The sequence below is a fragment of the Canis aureus genome, chromosome 12 (genome assembly GCF_053574225.1).
Source record: "Canis aureus isolate CA01 chromosome 12, VMU_Caureus_v.1.0, whole genome shotgun sequence".
In the NCBI taxonomy this organism is placed as follows: Eukaryota; Metazoa; Chordata; class Mammalia; order Carnivora; family Canidae; genus Canis; species Canis aureus.
Genome location: NC_135622.1, coordinates 62,899,552 through 62,924,646, shown reverse-complemented (window position 1 = coordinate 62,924,646; position 25,095 = coordinate 62,899,552). Strand labels below are relative to the sequence as shown.

The following is a 25,095-nucleotide window of genomic DNA, read 5'->3' as shown; positions in this document are numbered from 1 at the left end:
TTTTTTTTTTTTTTAGCATTAGCAAAACACACCTACTTTAGAAATCTGAGATGAACACCACTGCAACTTAGCAAAGATGGACAGAAATCTTAGGGATGGCCTAGCGTAATACTGTCAGCACCTCTCCATGCTTGGTCCGTCGGGACAGTGACAGTCGAACCTGATAGGTGAGGACACTGAACACCCAGATTAAATCCCGTGGCCGCAGCCAGAGTGTCCAGCACAAGTTGCCCCTGCCTGGAACGCTCCTCTCCCTGGGGCATAGCTCCTACCTCTCTTCCAAACACTCCCCCGACCTCTAATGCATGAATCCTCCTGGTCCCCTTGGATGTGGGAAGCAAAGGCAAAAGAAAACTTAAAATTTCCTCCCTAAGCCAAATGTCAAAGTCCCTGAAGCAGGTTGCAGACTGACCTTCCTTGGGGGCTGGGATGCCCCCATGTGGACACTTGCTAAGGGCAAGAGGCAATGTCATCCCGAACCCCAGGATCTTTTGGAAACCTCCGGTCTCTACCCCCCAGATGCAGGTGGGCGCTCATCCCCCAACACACGCCCCACAGATACCCCTCTGAGGGATCTCATGACTGAGCTGACACTAAACACTAACAGTGACCTTCTCCCAACCAGGTAGCCCCTCAGGATCCTGGAAAACACCGTTGGAGGTCTGTGCTGCCCCCCCCCCCCCAAAGTAGAAAGCCAGCCCCTCAGGACCTCAGCACAGCTCCTTCTGCCCGGCGGATCTTGCCTGAGTTTCACTAAAACCACCTTTTGGCATCAGAGGCCTCAAGAGTTCTTTCTTGGCCCTGGGCCACAGACCCCAACACTTCCACGTCACCCTTACTCACTTTACTTCGGTCTTCCGCATCATTCGTCCTTACACACTTGCACCGTTTACGGAGATCTTCCTCACCCCAGCTATCTCCCTGAGGACAGACTCTGCGTCCCACAACCACCAGCACCTGGCTCAGCACTAGCCGAGTAGGAGCATGGGCGTTACTGTGAACTGTGTTTCCGCTTCCTCTCGAGGGCAGGGGAGTCGACCTCTACACGGGACCTTGAACCCACAGCTTGGGACAGACGTGGGCACTTCTGCAGCACACGGGCCTTGGTGCCCCCGCGGTAGCTCTGTGCCATCACCCACTGTCACCCACTGTCACCGATCTGTAGTTTTCTGTATTGTGCTACTGTTGCCATACTGTCACCAACTGTGCTGGCTTTCAGGTCAGGCTCTGCCCCACTGGGAAAACCACCTCGGGGGCCCACCCCTGCCCCAGCCTGTTACCAACCCGCCCTGTCCCCCCCTGACCCCAAGCCCAGTACCCTGTCCATTAACCCTGGCTGTCTAGCCCTCAACCCGTTACCCCCGCCATCCACCCCCTCCCCCGCCCGTTACCCCCGCCGTCCACCCCCGCCGTCCATCCCTCCCCGCCCGTTACCCCGCCGTCCACCCCCCCGCCCGTTACCCCCGCCGTCCATCCCTCCCAGCCCGTTACCCTGCCGTCCACCCCCCAGCCCGTTACCCCTGCCGTCCACCCCCCAGCCCGTTACCCCTGCCGTCCACCCCCCAGCCCGTTACCCCCGCCCGTTACTCCCGCCGTCCATCCCTCCCAGCCCGTTACCCCCGCCGCCCACCCCCCGCCCGTTACCCCCGCCGCCCACCCCCAGCCCGTTACCCCCGCCGCCCACCCCCCAGCCCGTTACCCCCGCCCGTTACCCCCGCCGTCCATCCCTCCCAGCCCGTTACCCCGCCGCCCACCCCCCAGCCCGTTACCCCCGCCCGTTACCCCCGCCGTCCACCCCCCCGCCCGTTACCCCGGCTGCCCAGCCCCCGCCCACCTCGGGAACCCCGAGCTCCCCACCCCCCGGGACGCCCCCCATCCGCCCGACCCCGCCCGCGGACCCGACCCGAGGGCTAAGTGTTTACGGCCCGGAAAGCACATCTAGTCGTAAAGCGCTTGGCTTCCGCGGCGCTACCGCACGTCGTGCCGCCGGGGCCTCTGGGCACACCTGGAATCCGAGCCCGCTCCTTTCCCGGCTTCCGCGGGGAAGCGAGACGCCGCCTCGGGTTCGGAAAGTGTTTTTCCAAGTCCTCTCCTCGGGGCGGAGTTGCTTCTCGCGGGCCCCGGCAGCACGGCTCCGGCCCGGAACTTCCGCAGCTGCCCCAGGCAACGCTCGCCAACCACCGCGAACAGGAAACGCGGAGGGCGGAGGAGCCTCTTCCGGGGGCTCTCTAGGCTCCCACGGCTCCTCGGTGGTTCTTCCTGCTCCCGCCTCTTCCGCTCCGCCGCCGGGATTTGAGGAGCTCTCGCGAGACCCGGGCCTCTTTCTAAGCCGGCGCTCTCACGCAGGTATGTCGGCGGCCTGGCCTCCGCCGGGCTTTTCCGCCCACTTTGAGGAGAACGGGTTTCGGAGTCGGCCCAGCGTCCGCGGGCGCTGCTCGCCGGGCGGGGATGCGGCCGATTCCCCGGGCGGTGCCCCCCGATGGCTTCGGGGCGGGGGGAGCGGGGCCTGCGGGGGCCGCACCCGCGGCGGCCGCTCAGCTGGGGCGCCCTGTGCCCGCAGGACGAGGCCATGTTCAGTTCGAGCGCCAAGATCGTGAAGCCCAACGGCGAGAAGCCGGACGAGTTCGAGTCCGGCATCTCCCAGGTGAGGGGGCGCGGGAGGGCCGGCGGGGTGTCCCCCCCACCCCGACCCCGACCCCGGGCCCCGGCGGGGGGAGGTCGGAGCCGCCCGAGCGCGGGGAGCCCCCGAGTGTCCGCGGCCGCGCACGTGGGCGGGTCGCCCCCCCGCCCCCCCGCGTCCGCTGAGCCCCTCCCCCCCCCCAGGCTCTCCTGGAGCTGGAGATGAACTCCGACCTCAAAGCCCAGCTGAGGGAGCTGAACATCACGGCGGCCAAGGTGAGGCCCGCTTGCTCCCCGGGGGCTCCGGCGGCCTTGCTGGGCTGCACGTGTCCGGGGCGCGGGGGCGGGGGCGGTCAGCGTGCGGTCGGCGTCTTCCCCTCCAGGAGATTGAAGTTGGCGGCGGCCGCAAAGCCATCATCATCTTCGTTCCCGTCCCTCAACTGAAGTCTTTCCAGAAAATCCAAGTGCGGCTCGTGCGGGAGTTGGAGAAGAAGTTCAGCGGGAAGCACGTGGTGTTCATTGCTCAGGTGTCGGGGCTTCTCGCCGCGCTTGGGGGAACAGCTGAGGGCGGCCGAGGGCGCGCCTCGACGGCGACGTGAGGGGCTCCCTGTGAGGGGCTCCCTGTGGCAACCGCCGCGGTGGCGGCCGTGGTGGAGGCAGGAACGGGCGCGCACCGACGCGCGACTCGGGCCGCTTTGCTCTGGGTTGCTGGACTTCCACGAGTCCCGAATGGATTCTCTTGCCTTTTTTGTTGTTTTTAAAGCAGCTTGACAGTTTCCTGCCCGCTTAAAGTTTTTCTTTCTCCAACGTCATTTCTCTCTCACAGAGGAGAATTCTGCCCAAGCCAACTCGAAAAAGCCGTACAAAAAATAAGCAAAAGCGCCCGAGGAGGTGAGTGCCTGGGCGCCCTCCCTGCGGAGGGCGGGGGCGCGGACCGCTGATCGCCGCGGGAGTGCTGCCCCGTGGGGAGCCTACTTTAAAAAAACCCGTACTGTGGCCTGTTTGTTAAGCGCCGTTGATTCACGTAGTTTTGTAATTGTGGGAGGTTTCCGAAATTAAACACTGATTGTTTAGGAAGACTTTGTGGCACTTTTTACTGAGCAGCTGGTTCTTCTGTGATTACTGCAAGCGTTCTGAAGTTAGTTCTGGAGGCAAGAGCTCGGCGTGTTGACACAGTGGTGCAGACCTAGGTCCCTGCTGTCGCAGAACATGAGACTGTGCCTCCCCTTCTGTGGGCGGGGCAAGGAGCAGCGGGGGCGTTGTTGGGGTGGCTCAGGGGTGCTGGGAGGCTCTGTATTTCATGTTTTACTGTGAATTAAGGTTAAGAAATGAGGTGGATTTCTCTGGTGCTGACAGGACGGGTGACACGTTGCTGCAGTCGTGGACGCTGGTGGACGTGTGCTCTGAGCTGGTTGGGCTTTCAGGGTGTCTGGCGTGAACTCCGTGCGCCTTGTTGACTCCTTGCTCTGGGCTGAGGTGTGGGGTTACTGGACCCCGCAGGCCCTGCCCCAGGGACCGGTTTGGGAAGAACAGTGTGGTGTCTGACTGCCAGGCAGGCAGCCTGCTCATGGAGTCTGCCCTTTATTCCTGAAGGGGTGAGGAGAGACGCGAGGCTTGGAGAATGCGATTGCAGCCAGTGATGGCGATGCTGGGGCTTGTCATCCGCCGGGAGGTCGTGCCGGGTCACCAGCGGGCCAATGTCGCTGTGGAGAGGAGTGGAGGGGAGGCTGGAAGGGCAGGTGCAGGGTTCTGGAGCTTGAGACGTACGGCTCCGTGCGCTGAACCTTTTCATGGGCAGTTGGAGCAGTAAGAATTGAGGATTGTTTCGGTGGTGTGCAGTTTGTGAGACACGAAATACAGGAGGTCACCAAGGGCATCTAGTCTGTTGGAGCCTGAGTGTGTACTTGAGCATGAAGGACGGCCCCCATCGGCAGCCCCAGTTGTCCCTCCTCCCACGCGTGTTCTCCACGTTTTCTCAGGTGATGACTTCGCTGTGTTCCTGGCGACCTAATGTCCACATCCGAGGCCTTCTGTTGACTGCCAGGGTCTGGGCGGCAGGCGTGGTGGTGCCGCCGCTTCCCACTGCCTTCAGACTTCCTTTCCTTCCATAGGACTTGGCTTTCTACACAGATGAAACCCCGAGAGTGACTTTTTTTGGTGTCTAGTCTGTAGCAGGGTTTCTGTTCCTTTTCTCTGAGGCATAGCTGCATTCCCATCGCTCCCTCTTGTAAGCGGCGACGTTGGCATCTGAGAGAATGCGCCACAGCTGGCTTTGATGCCATTCTGATTTGTTGTAAAGGACACAGTTGACAAACTTTCCATTCATGTGCCTTCCTAGTGCTGGAGGAGGAGGCTGGATTACTGGGTAGCAGTGATCCGTTGGGCCACCTGTGTCGTTTGCTTTCTGGAAGGTGACGAAGGCCTTGGGAATGGGAAGTGGATTCCCTTAAGCTTGCTCTGCAGCCCCAGAGCAGGCGTCGGGAGCCCTGCCACGTGTGCTTTGTGTGGGAACTTCGATGAATGGAGCTTAGTATCCCATTTGCTGAGGCTAAGAGCTTAGTATCCCATTTGCTGAGGCTAAGGCGGCCTGGACGCACTCCTGCTGCATGCAGGGGAGCTCTGTAACACTGGGAACAACTATTTCTGCTCCCTCTCCTTGGCCTCCCGGGGTACACGGCAGATCCCCGAGAGGCCTGGAGTTCGTCGAACCGTGTCGCTGTCGGGCAGCCAGTTAGGTTGTGAACTCGAAGTGCTACCAGGAGGGTGAGGTCACGGCCTCACGTTGTGTGACAGGGTGAAGATGGGGGCCCAGGAGGGGCTGTCCTCCCGGAGTTGGTGATAGGGCAGTGCTCCATCCCATCCTAGAGAACGAGGAGCGCGCGTGCAGGTATTTTGGGAGCTGTGGAGCGCTCTCAAAGGAGCTTTTCCTAGTAAAAGTTGTGGGATCGCATGGGTTTTTAGATTAACTTGACAACATTGGAGAGGGATGGTTTTGGAGATGAGTGAGGAGTAGAGCGGCTGCTGCAGCGGTTTAGTCAAGAAGTCGAGTGAAGGTAAACCTGAGACCTCGATCCCCCGTTCCCTGGAGATGATCACCTGGAATGGCCTGGGGTGTGTATGGCTCGTAGGGTCTTGGAAGTACCTCACTAGGGTGTTGGCCACCCTGTCTAGTTTGGCAGTGGCTCCGATGCGGTCTCTTGAAAGCTGGTGTGATTTTGGTTTCAGAAACCTGTGGTTTGCTGTTTACCCTTTTGACTTTAAAGGGGCTCTCAGGAGGGCGGGCCTTCCTAGATTTCTTACTGTGTCACCACATTCTTTCAGCCGCACTTTGACAGCGGTGCACGACGCGATCCTGGAGGACTTGGTTTTCCCAAGTGAAATTGTGGGCAAGAGAATCCGCGTGAAACTGGACGGCAGCCGGCTCATAAAGGTTCATTTGGACAAAGCACAGCAGAACAACGTGGAGCACAAGGTGAGGGCGCAGCTGCCCTGCGGGAGGGTCCGCATGCAGAGCGCCAGCCCTCGGGGTGCCACCACACGCACCCCCTTCCCTTTGGAGGGAAGGTCGGGTTTTGCAGTGTGGGCAGAATCGGAATTCTCTGCCTTTGTCTGATGAATTCTTTTCTTTCCTCGTAGGTTGAAACCTTTTCTGGGGTCTATAAGAAGTTGACGGGCAAGGATGTTAACTTTGAGTTCCCAGAGTTCCAGTTGTAAACAAAAATGATTAAATAAAACTTTCACAGTATTCTGTTTTAGTGTGTTTTTCAAAATTTCAGAGATGTGGTTGTACAGCCGTCCATGTCAGTAGCCCCTGCGTGGGCGGGAAGATTGTGAACAGAGAGGGTGCAGTTTAATGCACAGGAGGGATAGACTTGTATCCAGGGATGTTCTAATAGGTATAATCCTAGGAAATTGCCCCAAGCGGCCAAGTACGGGCACTTTGACAATTCGACCTAAAGGACACGGCACCAGAGCTGTGAACAAGAGGGTGACAGCCTACATCCTAGTGCCAGCGTGGGTGCTCCACCCGAATGCTGGTCTCCGGGAAGCCTGCCTGAAAGTCCAGCTGGACAGAAGCACCTGGAATCAGGCCGGGAACAGTTTTGAAAACTACGTGATAGAAAGTTTTTTCCAAGAGCAAAATGTGAAGTAGTGTTCTCACTGAATGTTTTTGTGAAAGACACACATGCAGAATTTACCATTTTATCCTTTGTAGTGTACAGTTCAGAAGCCGTGAGTGTACTTAGGTCGCCGGGAGACGGACCCAGGGCAGCCCCTGCCTCTTTCCCAACCCCTGAGCTTATGCGTTCACGATCCTTTTAGATGGACTTGAGCAGTGAGGCGTGAGTAGGATGAGACGTTTTAGTCTATGTGGTGCATGAGCGAGGAGTTTTCAGGTCCTAACCTGAGGCAAGAGGGGTGAGGTGGTTGTGGGGGCCCTGGAGCAGCCCAGAGGAGTGTGTTTGACCCTACACGTGTCCTGTGTAGAGGTTGGATCCCAATAAGCCTGGGTGGGAGGCGAGTCTCCCTGCCAGGTGAGGCTCTGGCTCGAGAGTGGGGCAGCCCCAGAGGGGCCGTGAGCCTGGTGGGGCGCAGACGCAGGTGTATTAGCTGTGGGGACCTGCCCGCCCTCATGCTGCCCCCGTTCGGGAGCTGGAGCCCTGGGTCAGAGGGAGGAGGGCTCCCCCACTACCTCCCCAGTCAGCGGGACCTTCGCCTGTCCTCAGAGGAGTCCACCCGCCGCGGCCTGGCTCCTGCTGCCTGGGCCTCCCAGCCAGGTAAAGCGGGATTGTCTTCGGCCCTTCCCCTCCGCCCGGACACCGAGCCAGCTCTTTGCGTGTTTCTGCGTGTTTCTGCGCCTTTGCAGGAGGCCTCCCTGCGTCCTGTCCTCCGACAAGGTTGAGCATCCGTTAGGTCTTCAGAAAACAACCAGATGAACATAAACCCAGAAACGTGAGAAGCTATAGGCTGATCCCTAGTTTTACTTGAGTGTAGTCTCGAGGACACGGTATTTGGGGGTCACCCTGTACTTTTCATCTGTGAAATGGGACTTTATCACTTAACGCATCTAAAACAAGATACTGATTTTTTTTAAAGAAGTGACTAGTGCTGAGGATTTTCAGTATGTGCTTCCTGAAGCTGCAGGTGGTAGGCCTTGGGGCTCAGCTGCCCCAGCCCCATAAGCTGGGGAGAAAGGGCTACAGGTACATGGACCCAGGCATTTTTCTTTCTAAGATTTTATTTATTCATGAGAGACACACAGAGAGAGGCAGAGACACAGACAGAGGGAGAAGCAGGCTCCATGCAGGGAGCTGGACGCGGGGATCATGACCTGAGTCAAAGGCAGATGTTCAACCATTAAGCCACTCAGGCATCCCAGCCATTTTTCTTTAGAAGATTTTGTTCATTTATTTGAGAGAATATGAGCAGGGGGTAGGGGTAGAGAGAGAAGCAGGCTTCCCACTGAGCAGGAAGCCCGACATGGAGCTCCGTCCCAGGACCCTGAGATCATGACCTGAGCTGAGGCAGCTGCTTCATGGACTGAAGCACCCAGATGCCCCAAGGCATCTTTCTTTTTAGTTTATTTATTTATTTATTTATTTATTTATTTATTTATTATTTATTTATTTATATTTTTATTTATTCATGAGAGAGAGAGGCAGAGACCCAGGCAGAGGGAGAAGCAGGCTCCACGCAGGGAGCCCGACGTGGGACTCAATCACGGATCTCCAGGATCCTGGCCTGGGCTGAAGGCGGCACTAAACCGCTGAGCCCCCTGGGCTGCCCGCATTTTTCTTTTTAAACAATATTCTGAATTTTGATTTTTCTATTATGCCAAGTGGCTGTTGGTTATATATCTAGTAGACACTAGAATAAAAAGTCCATGTCCCAAGAAAAGAAATGCTTAGCATTCTGTGAGGAAACACTTGCTTTTGAAACTAGTGTGTTAAGGAATAAGCATACTTGAAGGTGGCCAAGGAGAAATGCTTTCATTTTAGATGTGTTACCTGCAAAATCTGCCTGCTGTGAAAACTTGGAAATAGAATATTCTCGAATCCATCTAAAACTCTTATAAAGACTCAGTTGACTTAGAATGCATTTGTTAGAAATTAATGCAACAGTTGCCAATTATAAGAACAAAGATGACCAGGGAGGCCTGGTGGCTCAGTGGTTGAGTGTCTGCCTTGGGCTCAGGGTGTGACCCCAGGGTCCCAGGATCGAGTCCCGCGTCAGGCTCCCTGCAGGGAGCCTGCTTCTCCCTCTGCCTGTGTCTCTGCCTCTCTCTGTGTCTCTCATGAATAAATAAATTCTGTATATTAAAAAAAAGCTGACCAGAATGCCAGGATAGATGGGGAATGCTGGTCGTTGAGAAATGTAGCTGCACGACTGCTGAAGACAAAGCATAGCCCGTGATATGCTTGCATTTTCATGTCTTGAAGGGTCTTCTGAGAATCTATTGATCCACCTACGCAAGTGTAACAGTCGTGTGATGAGCTATGTGCCCGTCATCCAGCTCAAGCTGCTGCTGTTTTATGGATTGTGTTTAATCTGCTTCCACCCCCTTGTTTTGCTGGAGGTTTTTTTTGGAAGATTAAAAAAAAATTATTTATTCATGAGAGACACAGAGATGCAGAGAAACAGGCAGAGGGAGAAGTAGGCTCCCTGTGGGGAGCCCGATGCGGGACTCAATCCTGGGGCCTCGGGGTCACGCTGAGCCGAAGGCAGATGCTCAGCCACTGAGCCACCCAGGCGCCCCTGCTGGAGATTTTTGAAGCAAGTTCTGAACATGTTATTATTTAGGAATCCTTCAGCAGTGATATTTATTAAAATCCAATATCAAATGAAGAACCATTTTTTAAAGTTGCTATATCACAAGACATTAAACCAAGCTTTAAAAAATTCCATCACATGGCTTTCACTAAAATTAGTATTTACTTTTGCGCATTTAAAACTTCTGTTTTTATGACCATGTGCATGCTCCTCATACTATCGTGCATTCTATAACATGTTAGTGGCCGCACGCATACTGGAGATGACCTGCTCGACTGCGGGGTGCACAACGGAATAGTTTGGAGACTAATGTGCTAAACGTCGTCACCACAATTTTTCTTAGTAAACTTGCTGTTGAAAGAGAAAAATACACCGTTGACTTGAACAACACAGCTAGGGCCACTGACCTCTACGTAGTCGAAAATCCACTCCCCCCAAACTCAACATCTATTCACTGACTGTTGACCCCGATGACGGGCCCGATGGTGCGGTTACGTGGCTGCTGCTACTGCTCCAAGGGGGTTGCTGTGGAGACGGGTGCCACGTCCCGGCAGGTCCGCCCTCCTGCTGTCAGGCATTAAATTGTTGGTTTTTGGTCCCGGGGGGGAGCAAGAGTGTGTGGTCTTGTGGGGTGACCAAGGATTGAAAAGGCGGGGGGTGGGGTGTGAGAAGGTGCAGGACAGGCACCACGTGATTCGTGAGTATCCCCGCGTGTCAGGCGCTTACCCCAACTCAAGGCCTTGTAGCGACCCTGTGTCGGAAGCAGCGGTCCCCAGAGCCTGGTCCCTGGGCCAGCAGCCCCAGCAGAGCTCGGGAACTGGTGAGAAACGGCAGTGCCCAGGTCCCGCCACCAGCCTACCGGCTCAGAAAGTCTGGGGTGGGGGGCCCAGCAGTCTGTTTTCAGAGGTCTGGATGGTTCTGGTGCACGCTCACGTTCGAGGCCCTGTGATCCTGGGTGTGCTAATGACCTTGCCTGGTATGATGTCATCAGATGACTGGCACGTCACAGCCTCCCCGCGTGGCATGCACATCCATCTTGCTGGCGAGCTCTATGGTGAGGCCAGAGCTGGATCTCCGGGTGGGCGCCGCGAGCTCTGGCTCTGACCTGTGGGGGACTCCCTGACCGTCTGGGGACGGGGTCCACAGGGGACCCATGTACTCGAGAGGATGGGATACGTGAGCCCCGCCTGCAGGAGGGAGGCCTAAGTGCTGCTCTGCACGGTCAGGGAGCTCTGGAGAGACGGGGCCTTTGGACAGGAGGAGGGAGGTGGCCGAGGTTAACGTCCGCAGGGACAAAGTATCCAGAGCTACGGAGGCCTGGTTGGGTGACCTCCAGGGAAGATTCCCATCCAGAGACAAGTGGGCTTGATCTGGCTCTTGGGAGCAGATTTCTCCGTTATCTCTGAGAAATGTAAACAGTCCCCGGGAGCCGAGCCAGATTCTCATCCTGACCCACCGCGGCGGCCAGGCTGCCTGAGAGGGTCACGGTTCCGCAGGAAAGGCCTGCGCCCAGCGGCGTGGGTCTGTGCATTCAAGAAAAAAACAGGGAAGGAGAGAAAGAGGGAGGGAAGGAAGCCAGAGAAGGGCTGCAGGCAGAAGTACCGACTGGTTTCTCCTGAGTTTTCGGGGCTTATTTGCGAGGCGGATGTAAACATGATTTCTAGTTGAAAATGGTTCAAATTTACAATCGACTGGAGACAGGTAAGTTAGTATAATATTATCACTTGTTCTATAACCGAGAGTAATTATTGGATTTTAGCACTTAAAAAAAAAAGGCCTTAACAATTCAGGACAAAAAAAAAGTCAGTGCCCTAGGTCAGTTGTGAGACCAGAGGATGGACAGGTAGGTTCCCCGTCTGCTGGCTCCATGCAGCCTGGAAAGCACAGCTCTGGGGAGACAGGTGGACCCCGCATGCCCCCTAACTGTGTGATCTCGGGCAAATAAATGCCCTTGTTCCCGGCCCTGTGTCTTGAGCTCCAACTGGAGTACTAGTGCCCTGCAGGGCGGGCTGGTTGTGAGGACTGAGCTGTCCTCACCGTCACCTGGGTGCTCAGGCGCTGGGCCTTCACCCCCCTGGCATTCAGCCTGGGTCCAGGGGGTGCAACACTCGACGTGGTGCGTGATCAGTTACAACAGCTGTCTCAGGCCTGGGGTCGGGAGGCGTTGGAGTAGCCAGGGGCATCTTTGGGATATGGCTATGGGGTTCCCGTGTGAGCACTCTTGCCGTTTGGAGCCTGGTTATTGTCGTGGTGGGAACTGTGCAGTCCACTGTGGGATGTTTAGCTGCATCCCTGCCCCTGCCCCCAGAAGCCAGTGCCCTGCGCCCCCAGGCCCACACTGTGACAGTATGTCCAGAGCATCACCACATGGCCCTGAGCAGGGAGTGAGGCTAAGGGTGAAGTGCAGTTGGGGCTGTACTCCTTATGATTTAGGTGCATTAAGCTGTTCTGACACCAGCTCCAACACGGGTGAACCTTGACACGTTATGCTTGGTGAAATAAGCCGGTCACTAAAAGACAAATCCTGTTGGATTCCAATCACATGAGATACTTAGCGTAGTCAAAATCACAGGAAGTCAAGTAGCTGTGGCCAGGGGCTGCAGTGGGGGTGTAGTGGGGAGTTGGTGTGGAGACAGAGGTTCAGCCACACAAGGTGGAGAGAGTCATGCAGATGGATGGTGGGGCCATGAGACATTAGGAATGTACTTGCTACACTGAACTCCACACTCAGAAGTGAATATGATGATAAGTTAGATGGTACGTGTATTTTATCACAATAAAAAAAACAAACCCTTAAATCGGTTGGGTATGTTTGTGTGGGTTTTCTGGTCAATCCCACTGTATAAAAGCCTTGAAACTGGGCAGACGGATTCCTCCTACGTTATTCTTCATTTCAGAATTGTTTTTAGCTGTTCTGCTTCCTTTGTCTTTTTCATATGAATTTTATTTATTTTTTTAAGATTTTATTTATTTATTCATGAGACACACACACACACACAGAGAGAGAGAGAGAGAGAGAGAGAGGCAGAGGCAGATGGAGAAGCAGGCTCCATGCAGGGAGCCTGACGTGGGACTCGATCCCGGGACCCCAGGATCCCACCCTGGGCTGAAGGCGGCGCTAAAGCCCACGCGGGCTGCCCTTCATATGAATTTTAAATGATCCTGTCTCTAGCTGTATAAAATTTCTTACTGGGATTTTAATAGGAGGGGTGTTGAGCTTGTGGATCACTGTGGGGGGAATGGGTGTCTTCCCTACGCTGAGCCTTCCTGTTGGGGAGCACGACGTGTCTCTCGGTTCCTGAGAGCTGCTGTGACTGTCTTGGTTGGCATCTGGTGTTTCAGCACTTAGATCCTGACATGTTTTGTTAGATTTACCCCGAGGCACTTCATTTCTTTGAGTGATTGTAAATGATTTTTTTTAAAGATTTTTATTTATTTATTCATGAGAGAGAGAGAGAGAGGCAGAGACACAGGTAGAGGGACAAACAGGCTCCATGCAGGGAGCCTGACGTGGGACTCGATCCTGGGTCTCCAGGATCAGGCCCTGGGCAGAAGGCAGCGCTAAACCACTGAGCCACCCGGGCTGCCTGATTGTAAATGATTTTTAATTGCAGAGCCTAAGTGTTCATGTAGCTTGCAGAACTACGCTTATTTCTGTACGTTCGTGCTGTGCTCTGAGCCTCACCGAGCTCCTACTTGGTTCTGGTTTGTGTAGACTCTTTGGGATTCTCAAGCAGGCGGTTACGTCACCTGCAACAAAGGGCTGTTCTGTGTTTTTCAGACCCGTGTGCCTTTTGTCCCTTCCTGTGTTCTTTGCGTGTTCTTTGCGCCAGCTGGGACTCCCAGCACTGCATTGAGTAAGTGGTCCCAGTGGATGTCCTGGCCTGGTCCTGATATTAGGGGGTAGACATTCGGTCCACCCTCAGGCATCCCTCATTGTATGTTTTTAACATAGATGCTCTTCATCAAGCTGGGGAAGCACCCGCATCCCTATTTTCCAGAGTTTTTTTTTATCATAAGGGGTGTTGAATTTTGTCAAATGCTTTTTCTGTACCTATTGATATGATCATATGATTTTTTGTGTGTGCTAACAAAGAATGGTTGATTGCATTGGTCAACTTTTGAATATTGACCCAGCCTTGCATCCCCCAAATAGTCCATTTGCTTATAATTTATAACTCTTTTTTTATATATTGCTCAATTCTATTGCTAACATTATAAAGATTTTTGCATCTACACTCATGAGGGTTATTGGTCTATAATTTTTTTTTTTGTACTGTCTCTGGTTTTGGTACTGGGGTAATACCAACTTCATAAAGTGAGTTGGTAAATGTCCCTCCCTCTTCTTTCTCCTGGAAGAGGTGTGTAAAAACTGGTGTTAATTTTTCTTTAAAAGTTTGGTAGCATTCTCTTGTGAGATCGTCTGGTCTGAAGTTTCCTTCCTGAAAGTTTTTAAGTTACACATTCAATCCCCTTAATTGTTACGAGGCTACTATGTCCTCTGTTTCATGTTGGGTCCATTGTGGTGGGTTGTGTTTTTCTCAGGAAGTGGCTCATTGGGTCTAAGTTTCAGATTTATTTATGCTATTAGGTGTTTTTTTAATTTTTAATTTTTTTTAGATTTTATTTATTTATTTGAGAGAGACAGAGCCCTAACAGGGTGAACAGCAGGCAGAGGCAGAGGGAGAAGCAGACGCCTCGCTGAGCAGGGTGTGGGACACGGGACTCGATCCCAGGACCCCAGGATCATGACCCGAGCCGAAGGCAGCTGCTTCACCGACTGAACCCCCCAGGCACCCCTATGAGGTGGTTTTAATAAAAAAAAAAAAATCCACTCTTTTCCATGGATTTTGTGACCCGTGTGGGGTCTGACAGTTTTTACAAAATTTGTCATGTCGTGACTTGTGTTTTCAGCCTAAATAAAAACGCTGCTTTGAACGTAGCTTTTTAAGAAAGATAGATGTGTGTATCTTTCTTAAAGAAGCCCCCTCCCCTGGGCAGCCCAGGTGGCTCAGCGGTTTAGCATTGCCTTCAGCCCAGGGCGTGATCCTGGGGTCCTGGGATCGAGTCCTGCATCGGGCTCCCTGCATGGAGCCTGCTTCTCCCTCCTGTGTCTCTGCCTCTCTCTATCTCTGTGTTTCTAATGAATAAATAAATAAAATCTTAAAAAAAAAATTAGGCCCCCTCCCCTCCCCGGGCAGGAGCCAGGCTACAGAGAAGCCAGATCCGCCCACCACAGAGAGACGCTGCGTTTACCCGAAACCCTGGGGGTGCAGTGAGTCTGGGCGTCGCATGGGCTCAATCTCTCAATCTCGACAGGCGGGGGACGAGAAGCAAATGCCTTGAAGTGGAACCCCGCACGGGGCGCGTGGAGGGAGCGTGTGAGCCACAGGTGGTTCTGCCTGAAGTGACACGGGGTGGTGATGATCGCTCCTCCCGCTTTCCTCAATTCCCACCATCCTCATGCTTATTTTCTCAGAAGGAGAAGAGCAGAGCAGAACAGCCACAGCAGGGTCGGGATGGGGTGCTCGGGGTGAAGAGTTGCAAGGGCGTCCCGGCTGCTTCAGGGTTCCCACACCCCCCGCCGCCCTCCCGCAGGCCCGCGGATGTATTTCAAACAGGAAGCACTTTGCAGATAACACAGCAGACGCCAGGCTGATTTGCTGGGCAGCCTGACAGCCCAGGCCACGCTCGCCGCCCGTGGGGCTCGGCGGCCTCCCTAAATAGCAGCCATGCGGCTCCGGGGCGCAGTGTCCCCGTGGGTCCCCGACAGTCAGGACGCCCCCTCCGCCTGGTGTGCGCTGCAGGTAGGGACGCTTGGCCCGGTGCCCTGGCCGCCTCGGGGAGCAGGGGGGCCCTGTCAGTCTGCGGGGATATGCTGGGCTGGGAGGTTCCAGATGCGGCCAGGGCGAGGACTCAGGTGGAGGGCGCATGTGGGGTCTGTTCTCGGGTCCCCCCGGAGGGTGCAATTGGCCAAAGGAACCTGGCATTAGACTTCCGAGGTCTGATCAGTTCAGGAGCTCCGGGTGGGAACTTCCCGGGCTGACGCAGGCCGGGCGTGAGGGCTGCCCGCTACCCGAGGCCCGGGGAGGGCTCCGAGGGGGCGCAGCGTTTGCCCGAACCCCCGTGTGAAAGGTGTGGAAGGTGGCCGTGCGGCTCGTCCCCGGGCAGCAGGGGCGGGCTGTGCCTGCCATCTGTGTGTGGGGCTGCGTGGACCGCGTGATGGGGACCCAAGGCCGGACCTCCATCGGGCTCAGCAGGCCCCGAGGCCAGAGCCGGGGATGGGTCCCTTCCTACCAGCCCAGCGGGCGCTCACAACTGGCCCTCGTTCCAGGCCCGAGGGAGGGGACTTAGGAATTTAAAAGCCACCGCGGGGAAGGCCCCGCGCGGCCCCCACCAGACTTCCCATCTGCTGGGACACGATCCCTGCTGGCAGAGCCGAGCCGGGGCCTTCCCTGCGGGTCCAGCTCATCCACGGGCTTGAGAAACCTGGCTGCCCCCTGAGAGGACGGGCAGTTTGCGGGAAGCTCCCTCTAGGGAAAGGCCTCTTCCTCCTTGTGTGGGCGCCGTCCGGGTGCGCCCTGGGGAGAGCCCTTGTCACCGGGAAGTGAGCACCTGGGCGGGCGGGGCTGCCGCTGGCGGAGCTCCCTGGGGCTTCCAGTGTGGCTCTCCTGGCTGTAAGTGGGGGGCCCTGCTGCAGGTGCTCAATGAAAACCTAGGATTAGAAGTTTGGCAAATTAAGCCACATTCTCTTTCTTTCTTTCTTTCTTTCTTTCTTTCTTCTTTCCTTCCTTCCTTCCTTCCTTCCTTCCTTCCTTCCTTCCTTCCTTCCTTCCTTCCTTCCTTTCTCTCTCTCTCTCTCTTTCTTTCTTTCTTTCTTTCTTTCTTTCTTTCTTTCTTTCTTTCTTTCTTTCTTTCTTTCTTTCTTTCTTTCAGATTTTCTTTATTAATCACAAGAGACAGAGAGGCAGAGACACAGGCAGAGGGAGAAGCAGCCCCCCCCCCCGCCCCCTGCAGGGAGCCCGATGTGGGACTCAGGGTCCTGGGATCATGACGTGAGCTGAAGGCAGATGCTCAACAGCTGAGCCACCCAGGTGCCCCAAGCCATATTATTTTTATTTTTTATTTATTTTTTTCAAGCCACATTATTTTTAATTGTCTACTTCATTTTCTCTTTCTCTCTCTCTTTTTAAAGATTTTATTTTTATTTTTATTTTTTTTTAAAGATTTTATTTATTTGAGAGACAGGGAGTATTTCATTCTTACAATGAGGTTCTACTAATTTTTCCAAACTGAATTTCCCCTGGGAAATTCTGGCTTCCTGCGCTGGAGGGAGGGTGGGAACCTCCTGGTCTCTGGCTGGGAGATGGAGATAGGGTTCTTACAGAGGACCTGGAGGGGCTGTAGCTTCTCCGTTTACAAGCGGACTTCCTCTCCCTGGAGGACAGAGAAGAGCCAGGACTCCAGGCAGGGGCTCCCCCCAGGCCTGGCCTGCGCTCACCAGGAGATGCGGGGATGGTGAGCGGCCAGGGAGGGGCTTGCCCCTTGCCGCACCCCTTCTAGCTGCAAACTCCCGTGTCAGCTTTTGACACCAGAGATGTTTAAAAAATCCAAGCCCCATTTGCATCCACAAATACCAAGAAGCAAGAATCCACAGGCTTGAGCTCAAATGTAGGTGGATCAAATGTTTATTGTGACTTTTTAAAAACTGAGATGCAATTTTTAAAAAAGATTTTATTTATTTATTCATGAGACACACAGAGGGAGGCAGAGACACAGGCAGAGGGAGAAGCAGGCCTCATGCAGGGGTGTCCGATGGGGGACTCGATCTAGGGACCCCGGGGTCGCAGCCTGAGCTGAAGGCAGATGCTCAACTTCAGAGCCACCCAGGCGTCCCAAAATTGAGATACAACTGACCTACATTATATTATCATTACTGTAAAGAGCTACATTCTGGAAAGAACCCAAACGTTTGCTTCTCAGGCCGCAGCTAAGTTCCCTACAGTTAGAACACACTAGCCGAGACGCCTGGCCGCTCCTCTGTCCGGAGACTGTTAGGAATTTCAGGACCCTGGTGGATGGCAGGGCCGTGAGCCGCACCGGCCGGGGTCCCAGGCACTGGCCCCAGGAGTCCCGCGTGGGCCTTAGGCATGAAGAGCCCTCATGGAACATGAAAACCCGTAGCAGGAGAACATGATGCTCCAGGTGTGGCTGGTGTGAACTCCTGCTCACCCACCCATTCCAGCACCCTGCGGGGCCCCTGGCGCTTTCCCAGCTGCAGGTGCGCTCACGTCACCTGCTTCCACAGCAAGTTGCCAGTATGGGACACAAAGCCCAGCAACCGGGGAAGGTCGAAAGGGCCAAAGCTCATCCCTTTTTCCCTCTCCATGGCGTGGCTCACTGGTGCGGGTGCAGGTGCAGGTGGGCCGAGTGCTGGGGTCCGGGTCCAGCCTCCATCCACCGTTCCAGTGAGAAGCCCGGCCCTCGAGGCAATTTTGGGAATGAGAGGAGATCCACGTGTCCATGTTTGGTAGGAAATAGCGGCTCCTTTCTCTATCAAGTGTGAATAAACACAGTGTAAAATCCCACTGCCTTCAGGACGTGAGGAGGTGCTCAGTGCTCGGTGCTCCGGTGGCTGGCAGGAGCCAAAGGGAGAGGTGAGGTGCGTCAGGGGGCCCAGGCCCGACCCCACCTTCCCACCTACCAGTGGGGTAAAGCTGTTTCCCTCATCTTTGGTCCCCTGACCTGTGAGATGGGAGCGATGTGCTGACCTTTGATCATCAAAGTCTCAGGTGCTGGGTCTCTGGGGGCTGCCACCCATCCCTGGGGCGACTCGGGGCCAGCTGTGTCCTCCTGGGCCTTCTGGCTCTGTCCCCGTCGCACTCCCACTGGAGCTAAATGACAGAGGATGGACGAGCCAGGGCTGTACGTGGCGACACGGGTGAGCCCTGCAGCATAACCCTGAGGAAAGCAGGTGGGGCTCAGCACGGGGTGCACGGACCCGGTGCCTTGGGAAGCTCGAGGCCAAGCATGCTGCACACCGTCTGTTACGGACACACCTGTGCGCAGTCCTGCTTGGAAGCCGCGGGAGACACGCGATCGCGGAGCACGGCTCCCGGGGCCACGGGGGCCCGGCCTGTGCTGGGGAGCTGGGCGGCTCTCCCGTCTGTTCTGGGCGTAGGGTCATAGCTTCCACAGGCCCACACGTGGGCCTTCGTGCGTGCTGAGTATCAGCCACAGGGCAGCAGGGGTGAGGATTGGTGGCCGCCGTCAGGATGGAGGCCCCAGGGTGGTGGCCGGGCAGGGGAGGCGAAGGCGGGCCCACGAGGGACAGACAGGCCCCGACAGCTGCCCGTGCCCTGGCCCCGGTTTTTAAGCTCCTGCCACTGTGTCCCCTTCCTTCGTGCAGGAGCCACTGTCCCGCAGGTTCTCGTGATGAAGAGGGACCTGGCTCTGATCGGCCTGGCCTTCCTGTGGCTGCTTCCACTGGGATGTCCTCAGCAGACGGCGGAAGACGCTTGCTCCCTGCACATTCTCGTCCCGGGACTCAAAGGTAACCTGGACCAGGCCTCCCGAGGGTGTCTGAGGCCTGAGTGCTGGTGCGGCTGAAAGCTCGGGGTCTGAGCGCTGCGTGCCTCAGTTTCCCCGTCTGCAAAATTAAGGCCGCACTATGTAATGTCTACACTCCCTTTGGCCAAGGGGTTCTGTAATTCTGAAGCTAGCCGCTTGTGTGCGCCTCAGCCCACAGGGACCCCATAAGGGCCACTGACGTTTGTTCCAAGCACCGCACACGCCGCCTCAAATGACTTTCAGAATGAGACGATTTCATCTGGCGCATTTTGCAGAGAAGGACATTTAGTGGTTTGCCAAATTGGGTCATAGAGCTGTGAAGCCAGGGCTCCTACACTCGTTCCTGAGAGCTCTTAATTCTTTCTTTAAAAAACAAACAAAAAAACCCCAAAGGCTGTCTCTGGTTGGTTTGCCTATAATTTACCTCCAGGTGGAGCTTGCTCTGCAGACCAGACGTGGGGTGGGCACCAGCCGGCGGGCAAGTAGCACACCCGCATCTCCCCGGGTTTCTCTGCAGCACACCCAAGAGATTCCAAACCTTGTGATTCCCAAGCAGGATCAGCTCCACAAGTCCAGGGGCCCAGGTCAAGATCAAAGTGTGGGCCTCGTGTTCAAAAGGGATTTAAAAAGCCTTGAGACAGGGACAGGGCAGGTGCCCCACAGGGGGCTGGCGAGCTTGGGCGTCCTGCTCAGGACTCACACCGATTGCCTCCCCTGCCCCCAAACGTGGCCCTTCCCTTCCCGCTCCGACTGCAAGGACCCGGCCCCAGGGCCCGGTCTCTGCCAAATGGGCCTTTTGCGGGAATGCCGTCGGCATTCTCCATAAGGAGACCTTGGAGGAAGCAGACTTACATCTAGGGGCCGTCGACCCATGATGAGAATGACCGCCACCAAGGACGGAGCTGGACATCCCCGGGGACCAGGCCCTTGTGAGGGCAGATGGGGTCGGCGAGGACAGGCTCCAGCCAGGGGCGGACAGGCAGGTGGCCTCAGTGAGCCGGGCCGGAGTGGGCTTCTTGGAAGAGGATGAGGCCTCTATGAACCCTGCTCCGTGTAGGACATTGTCCTCCAGCAAGTGAACAGGACGGGCCCCAGGTCATGCAGAAGCCACGTGGGATGTTTCGGGGCTGCAGGGGTACATTCCAGACCCCGCGATGAAAAAATCAGCAGTGTTGTCCCCTAGTCTGGATGGCCATAGTCTGTCCACACCCGTGGGACAATTCCAGTAGTGAAACTTCCTTTTTTTTTTAAGTTTTATTTATGTATTTGAGAGAGAGATAGAGAGATAGAGAGAGAGAAGGATCGTGGTGGGGGGAGGAGCAGAGAGAGGGAGAGAGAGTCCCTCCGTGCTGAGGGTGGAGCCCGACGCAGGGCTCAGGCCGGAGATCATGACCTGAGTCGAAACCAAGAGTCGGACGTTCAACCAACTGAGCCACCAGGCGCCCCGAGAAGCTTCCTGAAGTCCTTTCAATCGGGTGTCTTGTTGTTCTCTCCAGCTTGGCTGAGGTATAGTTGACAAGTAAAAGTTGCGTGTGTTCAAGGTAAACGTTAAATTCACGGACACGTTGTGGGGTGATGTCATTAGCCCGCCCGTCACCTCACTGCGTCCCATTCTGTGTGTGGGGTGTGGGGGCGAGGACCAGGAGTCTCCTCCTGGCCCAGGAGCAAGGCGACCTGACTAACACACGCCTCCGGGGACCTTCTCCTCGGAGGCATGACTTTGCTGCTTCCTCTCCTGCTATGGGGTGACGTCCGCTGTGGACGCAGGTGCCGGAGAGCCAGGAGCATCCACGGCCCTCCCTCAAATGGCCACAAAGACATCCAAGTACCTGCACCAAGTACCTGACGTGTGTCTTCCTTGTTGGGTCGAGAATGAGCCCAGATGCCATCCAGGCAGAAAGCTTTGTGCCGTGGGTCTTCACGTGATCGGCAGGGAGGCAGCAAGGGGTGAACGCCGGCCACGCGTCCTTCGCTTCCTTGAGGGAGGAGAGGGCCGTGTGTCAGTGAGGGGGAATGAACGGGACTCGTGGGATGTTAGCCCCTCCCGCTAGAGAAATGCCTCGTCCCTTCCAACTGTGTATGGCTAATCTGTCCCAAATCAACACCTGGTAAAGGGGAGAGCGTGGGAGAGGACATCGGGCTCCCTGTGCAGACAGTACAGAACGTGTGTAAGCCCTGGGGGAGAGGCTTATGGCGATACGGTCCTGGGTCCTTGCAGCAGGGCCACCGCTCTGCAGGTCCCTGGAGACCCACGGCCGACAGCCCCCTCGGGCCCTGCCCACTACCACCAGCGCTCGAAGGCAGCTTCGTGCTTGAGAGGCACACGTAGGGCTCGGCCCCAAGGAGGAGGCCCAGCTCGCTAGGAGACAGCGGGCCCGAGAGGCACCCTGCCACCGACGGCTCCTGTGGTCTCCTGCGCTGCCCCCCACCCCCTGGGTGTGGGTGCGAACAGTGAGGGACCCGCCCAAGTTCCTTCCAGTAACACCCATGTGGTGTCTTCCAGGACCCAGGGCACCCCATCCTTGGGGCTGGGGCGTTCACGCCACCCAGGCGCTAGGGAGGCTCTCTGGACGCTCCCGCCACAGGGACCACGGCGGAGCTCGGGGCGCCTGCCCCCCAGGACTGGCCGAGACGCGCGGGACAGTACGACAGATCGTCCGTGAAGCAGAATCTTGGGGAGCAGAGCATGGTGTTTGAGGGATTTTCTGATGATCTGAGAGAGACAAAAGCCATGTGAGGTCACAGTCCTAGAAAGTCCTGTTTTTAAGGGTGTAGTTTTCCTGTTTCCTGCCTCAGGGAGAGGAGTGGTGCGTGGCGAGCTCATTCTGTTCGTGTTTCTCGCTGGTCTATCCACGTGTCTCCAAGCATTGCTGTTGTAATAATTTCCTTTTTTAAGAAAGGTGAAGTACCCAGAGATTTAAGGGCCACGAATGTGCACTAAGCACGTGTCAGCCCACCCTCCGACGGGAGGCCGGATGGAGCCTTCAGGGCGGTGGCCGAAGGTGACAGCGACTCGCCAGCCGGTCTTCTAGGTTTTGTTGGCACTCACTTTGCCTTTTCACTTTGTTTACTTAAGTTTTTATGGACTGTCCCCTCCTTCGGCCCCACGATCAGTTGTGGGAATCTCACTGGGGGATCTGCAATGCCGGCGAAGGCCCTCACCAAGTGTGAGCGCCTGGGGAGGATCGCAGGGAGCTGAATTCCTAGATGTTGGCAGCGCTGCGCGTACCGGGGCGGGGGGCACCCGTGTGCTCTCGCGGGGCGGGGGGCGGCCCGGCGGGGAGGCAGACGAGCCCTGTGATGGGGAAAAGGTCCTGGTCACTGGAGACAAGAGTCAGCGGCGAGGGGCCCAGGAGGAGCAACCTGGAGACTCAGGTGAGGAGGTGGCCGTGAACACCTGGGCTCCAGGAGGAGACCCACGGAGGACGGCTTTCAGGACGGGACGTCATTTGTAACCACTTTCCGCCTGTTGGTGGTTTTGAGAAGGGACGTAACGTACTCGGATCTGTGTTTTAGGAAGACGGCTCTGGTGTGGGTTCGAGTTGGGGGGAAGGGGAGGGTGGGGGGAACTTGGTGTCTGCCCTCGGGCCTCCCGGCTCTGCCCCCGCCACACTCTGCCCTGCTTCTGCAGTGTCTCCACGTTGTGCAAACATCAGTCCTGCGTGAGCCGAGTGAGGACGGTCCCCAGAGCTGCACGAGCCGCAGGGCGGCCCGCCTGGGACAGAACACGGGCGGGACAGGGACTGGGCCCATCGTATATCACAGAGCCGGGCGGAGGCTTCGCTGATGAGGGAGGCAGAGTGACTGCCATGCCCAGGGCTTGCCGTCCGGGACAATCGGTGTGTCGGCCAGAACTGGGAAAGTCGCAGGAGGGACTCATCCCCGGGGAAGCCATCAGGTCGGGGTGTGGCGTGCCAGGTGTGGGCTATCAGGAGACAAGCAGCGCGAGTCCCCGTTTCAGTTCTGAATGAGATAAGCGACAGGTTGGGACTAGCAGGTGGCTGCGCGATAAAGCCTGGGGGGCGTGCAGCTCGGCTGAGAGGACACACCTGGCAGCGAACCCGAGTTCCGTGGCTCCATGTGCTGCAGGGGGGAGGGGGGGCGTGCTGCAGGGACCAGGGGATGCCGATGTGAGCACCTGTTAATACCTTCCAGGTGCATCAGCCAGATGCGGGGCGGGAGGCCAGGGCGACACCTGGCCATGGGGCATCCCCGAGCCCCCTGCTCTCCTCATGCTGCCGTGAGGGCGGAGGGGCAGCAGGGCAGGCGGGGGGGGGGGGGGGGTTCAGGGAGCGCTGTGCGCCAGCGGGCAAGCTAGCCCAGAGGGATCACTGGAGGGACACCTCGTCCCTGGAGGGGTGAGGAGGGCCCGGAAGCAGAGTCCCGATGCAGATTTGGGGCAAGAAGCCCCGGAGCCCTCGGTGATGGAGGTGAGAAGAGGGCTGGAAGCGCCTGGGGACGGGAGCGGTCAGGAGGAGACAGGAGATCTCCAGGGCCCGGCTGGCCTGCTGCGGCTCCTCCACACATCGCACTGGATCCGGGCTCAGAGGAGCTCCTAAACGCACTGACTTCTTCCACAGGGGATGCCGGAGAGAAGGGAGACAAAGGCGCACCCGGACGGCCTGGAAGAGTCGGCCCCACGGGAGAGAAAGGTACCTGCCGCCCCTCAGCCCCGCCACCCGGCTCTTCTCAGCCCCTCCGCCATCTGCCCAAGAGGCACAGCTGGTGCTCCAGCTCCCACAGGTCCACAGGGAAGGGGGGGTGCGGGGATCCGAGAGGAATCTGACACTGTGTCGTGAGCCAGGGCGCAGAGAGGGCGCCTTGCCCTCCAGGAAGCCCCGCGCGTCCTGGGAACGGCACGTAGCGGGGTGGTCACGTGCATGAAAACTGGCCCAGACCCTCTGCAGCCTCACCTGCAGCAGAGGTCATTTGTGAGCGCTACACATATACATGCAATTGAGAGGGTGTGCAAGAAAGTCTGGAGGGGTGGCGCAGTCATGGAGAGGTGCAAACAGTGTTGGAGGTGTGCCTAACGTCGTGGGTGTGTGCAAGCAGTTGAGGAGGCGTGCAAGCAGTGATGGAGGTGTACAGATAAGCAGGTGTGCAAGCAGACGAGGAGGCGTGCAAAGGACCGGGTGGGTGGAGTCGGTGGGGTGTGGGGTGACACGGTGCTGGGGGCACCTGTGGTCCCAGACCCTACGCGCTGAATCCGTTTCCTTCTCCATAAAAGCGCATTTCTCCGTCTGCCCGGGGGCGCGGGGTCCCATGGAAAGAGGCTGTACAGGCCACGGGGCTGTGCAGTGGATGTCGAGGCGCTCGGTCAGCGTCGCGCTCTGCGCCCCTCGTCACGCCGCCGCCCTCCGACTGGCCCCGGCCCACCCCTAAGGCCCGAGAGCGAGTCTCCAGTGTTCAGTCACTGTGACAGCGCACGGAGAGGCCACGGAGCGTAGACATCCAGGCCCATGCGCTGTTTTGTCACCTCTTGGAAATCCAACGTACGGACCTTCTCCTCTGATGTCCAAGCGACGGTCGGACTGTGTGCACGGGGACCGCTTGTCCCCTCTCGGGCCCAGGGCATTTCTCTCACCACCCTCCGCTCGCCCCCGTGACATTTAGTTCTTGTTTCCTCTTTACTCACAAAAAGATCAGTTAAAAATTTCAAAGAATTCTTCTCCTAGTTCAAAGTTCGCCGCATAGAAACAGCTCGAGTGGGTGCTCCCCTCCCGGCCCCAGCTCCCTGGGACCCGCCCCACCCACCGCCCTCCTCTGTGGGGTGCACTGCTCTTTACGGGGGTGGCTCATGCATCAGCAGGCAGGCTGCGGTCCCCCCTGCCCTTGGGTACAACCTCCTGCACCGCATCTGGATGGGCCTGTCGCCCTGGTTCACACGACAGTCCGCCCCAGGGATCATCCTGTGCGAGCAAGACATGTGTCCCTCATCCTCACCTGGTCCTGCTGCTCCGCGGGGAGCGTCCACTGTTCTCTTACCCCGGGACAGGGCCCCGCCGCCGACAGCAGCCGCGTGTGCGGCATCGTTAACCGGCAGGGTAAGTGCCGGGCAGCGTAGGTGTGAGAACACGGCGCGGGGGCGCTGCAGATGCGGGCGGATGTGGCCCCTGGAGGTGGAGACACAGG

The 25,095-nt window shown here is 56.9% G+C and overlaps 2 protein-coding genes and 1 long non-coding RNA gene across 9 annotated transcripts in view; all 3 read left to right on the top strand.

Annotated features, from left to right (window-relative positions):
• On the top strand, positions 1 to 1,230 carry LOC144281325 (uncharacterized). Its single transcript, XR_013349900.1, has 2 exons — positions 1 to 525; positions 626 to 1,230. It is a non-coding gene; the product is annotated as an uncharacterized LOC144281325 (long non-coding RNA).
• A 1,039-nt stretch (positions 1,231 to 2,269) lies between these two features.
• On the top strand, positions 2,270 to 6,364 carry RPS7 (ribosomal protein S7). The gene is made up of 7 exons (XM_077844254.1): positions 2,270 to 2,346; positions 2,561 to 2,644; positions 2,824 to 2,895; positions 3,003 to 3,146; positions 3,446 to 3,510; positions 5,941 to 6,091; positions 6,256 to 6,364. Exons 2-7 carry the CDS (start codon positions 2,570 to 2,572, stop codon positions 6,331 to 6,333), a joined length of 585 nt encoding a protein of 194 aa, XP_077700380.1. The 5' UTR covers positions 2,270 to 2,346; positions 2,561 to 2,569; the 3' UTR covers positions 6,334 to 6,364.
• A 4,357-nt stretch (positions 6,365 to 10,721) lies between these two features.
• Positions 10,722 to 25,095, top strand: part of COLEC11 (collectin subfamily member 11) — a 33,209-nt gene continuing 18,835 nt past the window's right edge. Inside the window, exons 1-3 of one of the 7 annotated variants that reach the window (XM_077844247.1) lie at positions 10,836 to 11,091; positions 18,800 to 18,943; positions 23,541 to 23,612. In XM_077844247.1, coding sequence (XP_077700373.1) covers positions 11,061 to 11,091; positions 18,800 to 18,943; positions 23,541 to 23,612 — 247 coding nt within the window. In that variant the 5' untranslated portion in view covers positions 10,836 to 11,060. Of the gene's footprint in view, positions 11,092 to 15,007; positions 15,198 to 18,799; positions 18,944 to 23,540; positions 23,613 to 25,095 lie in introns of those variants that run through there. The other 6 variants (XM_077844248.1, XM_077844249.1, XM_077844252.1 and 3 more) reach the window with 6 other exon arrangements.